Below are 13,030 nucleotides of genomic sequence, written 5' to 3'. Positions count from 1 at the left end.
GAAGAAAAAAATTCGAAGTTTAACTATTGAAACAGACCAAAACTAATAATTTACGTACTAAATGCATAATTTACCCTTAAAAATATGGTATACTTTTATATCGGCGTTATCATGATATTCGATGATTATTACTCCATTTCTCCCACAATCTCAGCAGGCGGCGAGTCAAAAACCAACAGCTCCTCCTCAATGCTACAACCCATATTTGATAGTGTATCGGCACAAAAGTTTCTTTTTAAGGAAAGTATGTTTGAATATCCAATTGCGTTATCAGGGATTAAGGGTGAACAAAAGTCGACTCGAAAAGTCGATTTTATTATTCAATTTTGAGTTATTTAAGTCGAGTTATTGGAGTAAACTCAAATTATAAATTCGGTTTTTTAGTTCGAGTCGAGTTGAAATTTTGAATTTTCGAGTTATTCAAAAAATCAAAAATTTGACCAAAAATTTTGATAGTTTTACGATTTAGTCATTGGTTTCATTATTTCTTCAATTTCTCCTTCATTTTAAGTCTATTTTTTTTACTAAATTTGAACCATATGCTCCTAAACCGAAAATTTTGAATTTTTAAGTTACTCGAAAAACCAAAAATTTGACTAAGTATTTTGATAGTTTTACGATTTAGTCCTTTATTTTATTGTTTCTTCAATTTCTCATTCATTTTAAGTCCATTTTTTAACCAAATTTGAACCAAAATATAACTTCTAAAAATGTATATTTTAGTCCTTAAACTTTTACAACTTCACACTTTAGTCCCAAACTTTAAAATTTTTACATTCCAGTCACTAGTCCAAAATTCAAGATATTACAGCTAACCTTGATGAAAGAGTTTCAAGAGATATTGTCGAGGAGGCTAAGAAAGTTTCACAAGAATGGAAGGGTCTACTTGTAGCCATTGTAACACTAGCAAGAGCTTTAAAAGGTACTAAGAATCGTAATGGAAGGGTCTACAAGTTGGTATAATTGTTTCTTGATTTTATGCTTGAATTGTGGAAATGGGTGATTTAGGAGGATGAAGGGGAAGTTGATTTTGATTGAGTTAAGGTTGAAATTCGATCTTACGAGTGTAGTGGAATTATAATTAAGCATAAAAGTTGAATAAAAATTGTTGGAGGGATTAGTTTAGTGATTTGGCCATTGAAGGACTTAGTGAGTAATTGTGTGAATTTGATTTGTATTGATTTGAATTTGATTAGAATGGATTAGAAATGGTGTATTAAGGATTAAATTGCGATTGAACCAAAATGGGAGCCATTAGCGGATATATTATTGCAAAGTTTCGGCCAAGGGAGAACTTAATCCAAGTAAATGGGATACACAGAGAGTGAGTTAGATTATAAGTTGATACTGTGAGATTTTATGGTGCTTGTAAGAAAGACGTAATTCGGTAAATTGGATCGATTAGGAAGAGTTCATAAATCTAGGGGCTCGATTATAAGTTTGGAGAAAGCTTAGTGGTGAAAGGATGGAAGTACAAAATTAAAGGAAAGAAATTAGTTTCGGATATGTATTGATTGTATTTTTTTAGAAATTGTTTGTGTATATGATTATAATATTAGTTAAAGTACTAACCTACGTTGAAAATTGATTACAATGGAGAATTGATCGTCGTGAAGATCGCGATCGAAATTCGGGACCGAGCGAGTTGAAAGATAAAAAATAAGTTCGAGAGTAGAACGAAAATAGCATTAAAATTAGTGAGGCAACTAACTTTTTATAAAAAAAATAATACGATGGCGACTTGCGACGAGTCAAACTCGATAGATCTGAAAGAAAATGTTTTTAAATTATATTTAAAAGAAGTACAATTTACTATTCTTTAATTTCATAGAATTTAAATATTTTTGGATATAAACGGTCCAAAATCTGATTTTTATGAGAATGATTTTATATTCGATTATATGAATTATTTTTTTATGCAAATTAGTATTTGATTTTAAATAAAGCCCATTGTATGAGAATGAATGAGAGTTAGTGGAGTTAATCTATATCTGTTTCAGATCTGGCACCAAGATGGATCACTCGTGCTCTGACTCGGTGTACCCCAGTGGTGCACGAGGTGGAGTGATCCAGTGCGATCTATCTGGCTCTATATGTGTATTATATGGCACCAAGATGGGTCACTCGTGCTCTGACTCAGCATATCTTAGTGATGCATGAGGTGGAGTGACTCAGTGCAATCTGTTATGGTAATTTCAACTGAGTATATCGTGCTCACTTGTTATCTGACTCACTTACCATATATTCTCATGAAAATACAGTGGGTAATTATATGATCTGAAATAGAAAAGTATAAAACTAGATCGACTATGTTAAGTGATTTATAGAATTTTTAATATTGTTTTAATACAAATATTTGATTAGATATAAACTATATATATACATATATTTGTTTTCTTTATATGTTAAATATTTTATTTATGTTAATACGTTGCCTCACTAAGTGAAAAACTTAGCGTGTTGTTGGTTCACATATAGGTAAGGAGAAGTCTGCCGAGTGAGGAGTCAAACAGGACATCCTATACATTTTGGAGGACTACTTCAAACGGCCAGAAGCAGTATGACATCTTTTCGATGTTTTTTATATTCCTTAGTTAGTATGTACATATTTATATTTTGGAGCTCTGTGTGATGAACAAATAGTATTTTAAATATTTTATATTATAATTTTTAAATACAATTACTTATTTTAAAGTCGTTTTTAAATAAAGAATTATTGACTTTCGGATAGTATATGTTTCATGTGTCTGATGTGACATATTTGACTGGTATACGAGGACGTATATGGGTTGAGGGTGTTATATTAGGTTTCATTTTGAAAAAAGCCCGTGCTTCATCATCATCCAAGACATCAACTGGAACAACAACTTGACACTCCATAGATTCACATACTGTCTCGCGACGAGTCGTTAAAATGATCTTAAAACCCTTTTCATTTTCAACAAATGGGATGCCCATCTTCCTCAAGTGATCTTCATCATCCCACGCTTCCCACAGATCATCGAGGATTACGAACTTTCCATCTTCCAAGCTACTCGCTAACTTATTCGCTCTATCGGGTTCGGTCGTTTTTTCAAAGTTAAAGGTTATGCCACCTGCAATTCTCTTTTGCATTTCGCCTATGACTGAATTTTGGGGTACAGCAACCATCATATTCCCAGCGGCATTAGCAGGAGTAGAAAGAGAGAAAGCCTCAGCCGTCTTCGTTAATTTGAATTCAGATAACAGTCTGCTAAGTCTATGAAAAATGGCAGAGAATACACTCGACAAACTTAAATCAGTCGAGTGTATTCAGGTTAGCCGATTTGATAAGATAAGGGTGGATGTATTGGGGTTGGTCGCCATTTTTTAGAGTTAAGTTATAGAAGAAAGAGTTGGTGGGGAGAGGGGACGAGAGGATCTTCAGGGAGAAGAAACGTGAAGGTTGGATTTTTTGGGGAATTTGAGGAGGAGCCATGGGCGGATGAGAATGAGAGGCTGGTGGTGTTGGGGGTTTATGAGGTTTCTTAGGCTTTTTAGAGAAGGATAAAAGAGTGAAGAAGAAGAAGGCAACGTGGGTTTTTTAATATATAATTTTTTTAATTTTTTTATTGACAAGTCAAACTTTTGTTAATGGACTAATGGAAGTTAACGACAGAAGGACTTAAATCGAACAGATCGATAATATAAGAAATTAAGCGCACTAAATTAAAAATTCGGTGACCAAAATCGATCAGATCGAAAACACAAAAAAGACTGATAAACTATTGGCATAATTTATCATTAATTTTAAGGTATATCAAAGGTAGTAAATTATAATGTAAATTACACGTTTAATATTTAAATTATCGGTTTTAGTCCATTTTAGTACTTAAATTTTATATTTTTTAAAATTATACGTAAAATTTAGTTTTTGTTTCATTTTAGTACTCTACCGTTAAAAGCTTTAATTTTTGTTTTATTTTAGTACCACTACTCAAAATTCAATGTTAAGTTTTGAAAAAATTGAAAATTTAGATACTAAAACGGATTAAAGATGATAGTTTAGGTACTAAACGTGTTAATTTTTTAACGACGGATACTAAAATAAAATGAAAACTAAACATTAGGTATGACTTTGAAAAAAAGTTAAAGTTTATATACTAAAATAGATCAAAACTAATAGTTTAAATATTAAATATGTAATTTACCCTATATTATATTTATCAAATTTGACATATCTTTTTAACGAAAGAGATTTTAAATTTAAATTCAAGATATAAAACTTAATGAACTGAAAATTTAAGATCTTTAACGTCTTAATAATTGAAATATTATATAATTAATTAAAATATTGTTTTTCAAAATAAATATAAAAAATTGAAACTCGACACGGCGACACCCCAAGCCATCAGCATTAACTTTGTCAACCTTCGCCTTCCCTCCTTCGCTCACCATGGACCAACAGCCACCTCCTTCCACCGCCCCTGCCTCCACTTCTTCTACTGACCCCTCTCAACAACCACCGCAACCACCAATGCCGCCGCAGCCGGAGCAACCGAAAACGCCACAATTTCAACAACAGCCAAGCCAACCCCCTCCCTCCACAACACCCTCAACGCTTCCCAGCCCTAACCTAAACCCGAAACCCCAACAGCCACCTCAGCCGAAACCAGCTCTCCCCACTCCTCAGCCCCGACCCGCTGCCGCATTCTCACGTACCTGGCAACAGCAGCTTTCCCAGCTCACGAATTCCTCCTCCTCTTCTTCTCCCTCAGTCACACCGACCTCTACGCCAACTCTTTCCTCTCAGCCGAGAGGCAACATTCCTTCACCTTCGCAACCCACTCCATTTTCGGGTTCCTTTGGCCACTCCTTCACCGGAGCTTCCAGTTCCAATGTTTCCCACCTTGTAAGCTTTTGTTTTCTTTCTAATTACAAATTTTAAGTTTTTGACGTTTACCTTCTGTTCTTGGTTCGATTCTCTTAACAGTCAAGGCCGCCGATGCAAGGAATAGGAATTGGATCACATTCTCAAATGAGGCCACCTGGAATTTCTGCTCAACATCAACAGAGACCTCTACAATCATCTCTTAGACCACCTTCTTCATCAGATATCCAATCCCCTACTGCCAAAGTTAGTAACCCTGTCAAAAGATTACATAATAGGGATCTAAATTGTGGTCGCCTTTGCGTTTTCGGTTGCATTGCCTTTATCACAATTGAGGCAATAGCGGCGCTATTGCGGCCATTGCGGGTATCAGGGTTGTGAAATAGCTGTAATATAACAGCCGCAATTCCGATAGCGGACTGCTATTTAAATCCAACATATGTTCTTTAATCACTTGTTGGTTTTGTAAAATCTTGTTTCTTTTTAAATTGCAATAAAATGGCATCCGTTGTGGTCGATAACAGCTTCAGCATATTCCAAGACTTAAAAATGTTAACAAACGCCTAAAACATCTCAGCTGAATTTACGGAATTGTGTTTCTTTTTAATCTGAGCTTGAATATCCAAGTGGTTGGTTGAATAATCTGTTTTAAGTATTTTGTAAAGATGGCTAAAGTGCTAAAATCTTCTATTTTACTAATTATTATCTTTTGTATTATGAATGCTGAGTGTAATGGCTTGTGACTGATTTATGTCTTTTAATATTTTGTAGAATTTCCAAGGGCATGGCCTTATGAGAGTGTCAGCTACTGGTTCTTCCACACCAAGTACATCACAAACTACACAAGCCACTAATCAGCCGTGGCTATCATCGGGATCACAAGGGAAACCTCCTCTGCCACCCCCTTCGTATAGACCACAGATTAATTCACCATCCTTGCAGCAAAGGTCACATATTTCTCAGCAACATCATTCCTTGCCAACAGTTCCGCAACAACAGCATGTATCATCTCAACAATTGCCACAACAGGAGCATTTCAGGCAACAAATGTCACCTACATCGAGGGCCTCTCAATCTTTACCCTACCAACAAGCTACGAGAGCCCAGGGTTCTGTAAATCAAAAGCCTTCTTTTCTTGCAATGGTACAATCAAGCACGGTTCACTTGGTGAACCAAATAAAGCGGCTCTTACAGAGGGTGATGAGTCTGGTGGCAAGATTCTTAGCAAAAGAAGCATTCATGATCTAGTTAATCAGGTGAACAGTGAACTATCTGGACCTAACCCTGCATTTTGGATCCTTAGATTACATTCCAGGATCTTAAGATCTTGTCAACTTATTCTATTATCATCCAAATCTATGCATTGTAAAAGTGATTAAAAAATGTCCTTAAATCTGTTGTGTTATACCCATTAATTACTCGAAATGCCCTTCATATATTTAGTTTATAGTAAAGGGATTTTGCATTATACCATTTCTACATTTGTATAATATTAATTTTTCACTAGGAAGGACCAATATACAAAATTGTGATCATTTTAGTGACTCAGGGATTTTCAGCATTTATGTTTCGATGAATTTAATTTTCAGAATATCAATTTTGTCAAGGCATTTATTGAATGATCTTTCTGAGGCGGGTCTTTAGCATTTCAATTGCTCAAATCCTGACTAAAGAGCGATGGATTTCCATGCTTCTCTATCTTAAAGTATAACTTGTTTTATTTGTATGCAGATTGATCCATCTGAGAAGTTGGATCCTGAAGTTGAAGATATTCTTGTGGATATTGCAGAAGACTTTGTGGATTCTGTGAGTTGAACTTTTTATTCAAAGAACTTATCGTGTGTGTGTACTTGGGGTTGGGCATATCTCAAGATACATGAGGACCATTCAAGTAGGATGTTTTTAAGATCATATTTATTAAAATTTGTTACACCTTGATCAAACTTTGGTTTATGGATTTTGATTGCATAGAAATTTGTCAAATTGGCCCTCGTTCTTTTTTGAGTTAAATTTGATCCTCAATCTTTTAAAAGACAGGCAAATTGATTTTTTTAATGAAAATGTTGATTAAAACATTAAATTTTGAAGTGGTAGTCCTCATGTACTTCATACCGGCGTAGAACTATGTCTTACATGCTACGTCAACCAATAATTAAAAAATATTAAATGATTAAAAAAGTCAATGAAGTATACTTGGTGGATCAACTAATTGAGTTTAAACTTTGACTTTGTTGAATTCTTTTTAATGTCTTCAAAATTTTAAGAACAATGAGTCCCATTCCACAGCTGAAATGGGACCTGAGCTTCATATGAAGAGCGAAACTATGTTGGATGAGAAGTCTTATACTCTATTTGCTCTACTCAATTAGGATGTTTTGATTTTCCTTTTTCCTCTGTAGTTTTCTTGGTTTTTGTCTCGCTACATTTTACGTTGGTTCTGTGGAACTTAATATTACAATTTCTGCTTCATTCTTGAAGCTTTCCCATTAATATATGACCATCATCCAATCCGTTTTCGTATTCTTTTCATTGTTTTCTTCAACAGATCACAACATTTGGCTGCTCACTGGCTAAGCATAGAAAATCAGATACATTGGAAGCAAAAGACATTCTCCTACATCTTGGTTAGTTATTTCGTAAAATTGTTTACTTTGGTTTGCTTTTCGTCTTTAATATCTAGTACTTCAACTTCTATTGTTTTATGGCTTGATACAGAAAGAAATTGGAATACGACTCTACCCGGATTTACCGGTGATGAGATTAAGACTTACAGAAAACCGGTATATTATTCTCTTTTATCTATAAAATTGATTTTGGATGCATGATTGTTTTCGAAGGGAATCGAATTTGCTCTTACAGCTTTATGGTTGTATGTATATTTTTCTCTTTTTTGCAGCATACAAATGAGGTTCACAAAGAGCGGCTAGCAGCTGTAAGTGCCTATTTCTCATTTCATCGCAAATTATAAGCTAAGATGTATTTTTCTTTTGTATTTTTACATACGAGTGTGTGAAAGGAAGAGGTTCTATGCCCTAGACATTTTGTTGATCTATGCGTAGGTGCGGTTACGTTTCCTTTGAACTTTCTGGTGCCCGTTTCTTGTTGGCAGATTAAGAAATCAATCTTAGTTAGTGAGGCATCCAGTGGGAAGCACTTCGTCGGCCAAGCTGGCGTAAATGCAAAAGGTAACCATGGGAAAGCGGCTGCTAATACCTTGGGCTCACCAAATGTTAAAATCCGAGAAGTGACATGAGGCTCCTCTCTTGACATTGTTGAATATCTGAAACGTTTTTCCTTTAAAGGTATGGGAATTATTGGTGCATGCCATTGACGTTTATGGGGTTGTGTTAGTCATTATGCTAAATCATAGCCGGCATGTTTCTTTGCGAGTAATGTAAAGAGCTAGTACTATCTTGGTCCCCGATGGTTAGATTCGAATCGCAGTCGCCGCCATGTTTTATCAAAAGAGAGATGAACCTGGCATGTGGTTTCATGAGTCATGGGCATGGAATGGATTATCGTGTGCCTGATTGCCTATGAATTAATCGAAGTTTTACTTGATGTCCATGCAGGATCAGGATGAATTGGTGATGGGCATGACTTTTTTTGCTTGATCTGGGATGTGAATAAAGATGTTGAATTTGTTCTTAATCTAATTCCTCCACATCGGAAGCTAAGTTGAGGGTTTTTGTAAACTTAAACTGGTTGGTACCCTACAACTTTCATGTGTTGCTGTTTGAGGGTAGGGCATGTGCAGAAGAAGATAATTGTAGGAATTTGTTAACAACCAAACCTTGTTTTTATTGTATGATGTAAAATCAATATCTGGAAAATGAAAGAATCTTATGAAGCTAAGCCCAAACCCCACTTTCTGTGATTGATTTGCGTATTTCCATTATATATTTCATTTGTCACTCCGCCGTTACGTCAGTAACGAGATGATGACATTGCTAACAGTTGTTGATGTGGTATGTCACGTCAAAACGACATCATTTTGGTGCAGTTGTTCTTATGCTTAAAACGATGTTGTCTTAGACATTAAACTTTAGGGTATATCGATTATGCTACTGAATTTTTAAACAAATTTCTTTTTTATCGCTGCTTTTTTCAATCACCGTTGACAGCCAATCGTCGTTCGTCACCGATCATCTTTCGCAGCAAAATTGGTACTAAAAATGTTCGCATTTGACTTTTCATTCTTCTCGTATGATTAGTTTCCAAGAAACCTACTCAAAAACGAAATTAAACACAAAAAATCAATCATTTTTTTAGAAGTTTTGAGACTTTATTAGATTTACGGGAATAGGGGCGTTTGTTAAAAAATCTGAACAATAAAAAACATTATTTCAAGAAGACGAATAATATACCTCAAAACTAGTCTCATCAGTTGGTCATTGAAAGAGATCAGAGTATTAATATGTTGAACTTTTAAACAGATTTTCGTCGATTTAGAATGAGTTTCATGAAAATCAATCATAGGAGAAGAAATATAAGTGAAATACGAACGTTTTGATATCAATCTTGTTGTGAAATGTGATTATGAATGGTGGTGCATTGCTGTCGGCGACGACCGGAAAGTGAAGTGGCAAAAGAGAAAATTGTTTAAAAGTTTAGTAACAAAATCGATACAACCCAAAAATTGAATATATGATACGACGTCGTTTTAAGTATCAAAATAGCTACACCAAAATGACGTAGTTTTAGTGTGGCATGCCATGTCAGCAACTACTAACTATGTCATCGTCTTGTTAGTGACTCAACGACGGAGTGACATAATTAAATGTATAACTAAAATTTAGCACTCAGTAGTGTAACTCAACATTAATTATTAGGGGGCATTTTCAATATATATATATATATATATATAATTAAAAATTATATATTAATATATCATATTAATAAAAAAATTATAAAATTTAGAATTTATTCGTTCACATAAAAATTTAATGAACAATATTTATCTAATATTTTGCGTTTTCCTATGATTTCACGCAACTTATAACATATAACCAACAAAATATATTAATTTAATTTCATACTAATTTCACTTGACATACAAATCTAATGAATTTTAAATTTATATTTATAAAATCAAAATATTTAGAAATATTTTAAAAATATATATAAATTTGTGTCTAGGTTTTTTTAGAGATGAAAATTCATGAACATGTATAATAAATATAACTATTTAAAATAAATTTATAAATATTAATTAAACTGAAAATATTTTTTTTAAAAAAATTGCCTTCAATCGAAATGAAATATTTAATAACTTGATTGAAGTTCTCAACTCAAAAAAGGTGTAGAACCAAGCATAAAAAATACAAAGAATTTTTTTATCTTAAAATAAAAACAAAGAAAAATATTTTTTTTATTTATTTAAAAATAAAATAATAATACAAAAATAGATATTAATTCTTTCTAATAAATGATATTTAGGTAGTTTCCAAATTTTAAAATAATATAAATATTTTTTTGGAAGAACCAAATTTAAATTATATATTTTTTATAATTTTTTTATAGAAACAATTAATTTTATTTAAAATAAAAATATCTCAAATTACAATAAAGATTTGAAATTGCATTCTTAAATTAAATACATAATTAAGAAAATTTCTTATAATTATTGAAATAACACTAACAACTTAAGATCACATAAAGATCATACAAGGAAAGATTAAAAATTTAACCAAAAAACTCGAAAAAAGTTATATACAAATAGATTATATCGCATCGGTAAACGACCCATAAAAGGGGATCAAACTATTGAAAGATCACCGACAAACCGTAAATCAGATTCGAACGAAGTGAAAAGCTATCCACGAATGCAAATCGGGTATCCAAATCCCATCTGAAAGTCCACGCACACGCACACACACGCACACGCAGCACACGCAGCACGCACGCACACACACACACACACAGCACGCACGCACACGCACACACACACAGCACGCACGCACACGCACACACACGCACACGCAGCACGCGCGCACGCGCGCACACGCACACACACACGCACACACACACACACACACGCGCGCGCGCGCACACACACACACACACACGCACACGCACACGCACACGCACACGCGCACGCGCGGAAGATCAACAAGAAATCAGATAAGCATTATCTTGATCAGTCGTGACGATGTCAAATGAACCCTTAGAAAAAATATAAATAAAAAAACCTCCGAAAAACCTAAAAACATGACAAAAAGTTTAAGAAAATATGACATAAAGACAGATGAAAACGTGTCATGCACGCAGACTTATTGAAAAGCAAAAAAAAAAGATACGATATAAAAAAGAAAAAAACAATAAAGAACATTAACGATTGGCAACCAACATTAAATTTGGTGCCGTCAACCAATCAACAAAGATGAAAAATAAAAGAGATGAACAACACACCAATAAGAGAAAACTAAGTTTTTCCTTTATTAAATCTTAAATTATATTTTTACAAAATTAAATTTAATAATTATATATATATATATATATATTTAATATTTTAGTGGGGTCCATGACCCCACTAGTCCTAAGGAGATTCCGCCTCTGTTAGTATTATAACCAACAAAATTAAAAGTTTAATAATATAAACAAATTAATGGACAAAATTCAATAGTATTTACTATAGTTTACTGTTATTTTTATTTAAATTAATGAGATGTAATTTATTTATTTTAAATTAATGGAATGTAATTTATTTATTTCGAATTAAGTTTTAAACTTCTTATAATAAACAAATACCATCCATTGCCATGTGCTTCAACGTGGGTTCAATCCATTTTGGATTCATTTTCTTTAATAACACATCTTATTCATCAAAGAGATTAATTTTTTTCTTCTAAATTTAAAGTTCATATTAAATGAAAAAAAATTAAGATCAGGATAATTTTGAAGAAGAAAATGAGGCCCTCATAAAGTAAAATATACATAATAAATTTTAATTATTAGAAATATTTATGGTCATATATGTTCATCGTGATTAAACTTGTATGTAGCCACGGAGTCAGATTTAAATATTGGTAGGTGTCAACACACATTTTTCGTCCTACTAGGATTGAAACTCCTAAAAATAGGATAGAATTTTAGGATTCAAACTCCTAAAAATAGGATAAAATTTTGCTAGGATTCAAACTCCTAAAAATAGGATAGAGTTCTACTATTATTTAAATTCCTAAAGATAGGATCCACAAGCACTATAAATAGCCATTGTAACTCACCATTGTAAGACACGATGGGCATACGAAATTACCAGAAAAAAATACGAGCAAATAGATTGTTTTGAAGCTATTGTAAACAATTCAGGAGCAATAAAAGGTGAAAACTTTTACCTTTCGCATTCTTTTCTTCACTTGCATGTGTTGTTATTCGTCTTTGTGCTTGAAAAAAAATAGTTTTGGCCGAGGAAAAGGGGTTGTCGTTCGAAACTTTTCTTTTAGATCTACACAACCCCGAGGCCGTTTTGGAAAAATACTAGAATATTTAAAACGAGGGAAGGAAAAGATTTTAAAAATCAATTTTTTTCGAGGTTTGTCGCCGATGAACGGTCCCTTATGTATTATTTTCATATTTTTATTTATTTCTTTTTGATAATTCGTATTATTAAGTATATATATATATATTAATTTTATTCTAATATTATTTTAATGTTTTTTAAAGTTATCATATATATATATATTTATAACTATTATTATTATTATTTTACTATTAACGTATATAAATATATTTTTCTCTTTTGCTACTATTATTATTTACTATTACGTATATAAATATATTTTTCTCTTTTGCTACTATTATTATCATTATATGTATATTTTTATTGTATTTTATTTTTTATTTTTACTTTTTTTAAACATATGCATATATACATTTAATTATATTTTTATATTTTACTTTTTTTTTTTTTTGTTTTCATGTATTTATTATATTACATTATTATTATTTTACTTTATTAAATTATTTTTTTTCGTTATTTATTTATTATATATATATATATATATCATAATGTTTTTTTTTTATTCATTCTTACTATATTATAGGGATACATCACACTCATTTATTAACTACGGTCCTACCCCTTATCGTCTTTTTCCTTCCCGACAGTTATACTTCACCAAACCTTGACTTTCTTTTTTTACTTTCTTTTGGTGTGATTGCGTTTTTTTTTATTTTACT

General features: G+C 32.5%; 1 protein-coding gene across 1 annotated transcript; it reads left to right on the top strand.

The window, feature by feature from the left end:
• The first annotated feature begins 4,374 nt into the window (after window positions 1-4,374).
• Window positions 4,375-8,625, top strand: LOC120143070 (transcription initiation factor TFIID subunit 12-like). The gene is given in 10 exon segments (XM_039157490.1): window positions 4,375-4,870; window positions 4,952-5,095; window positions 5,621-6,020; window positions 6,023-6,105; window positions 6,581-6,655; window positions 7,395-7,473; window positions 7,565-7,629; window positions 7,746-7,781; window positions 7,959-8,151; window positions 8,422-8,625. Coding segments are annotated over 9 exon segments (1,482 nt in total). The 5' UTR covers window positions 4,375-4,414; the 3' UTR covers window positions 8,103-8,151; window positions 8,422-8,625.
• The last annotated feature ends 4,405 nt before the right edge of the window (window positions 8,626-13,030 follow it).

This window comes from Hibiscus syriacus, unplaced genomic scaffold (genome assembly GCF_006381635.1).
Source record: "Hibiscus syriacus cultivar Baekdansim isolate YM2019G1 unplaced genomic scaffold, ASM638163v2 tig00110833_pilon, whole genome shotgun sequence".
Taxonomy (NCBI): Eukaryota; Viridiplantae; Streptophyta; class Magnoliopsida; order Malvales; family Malvaceae; genus Hibiscus; species Hibiscus syriacus.
This window is presented reverse-complemented; position numbering and strand designations above follow the sequence as displayed.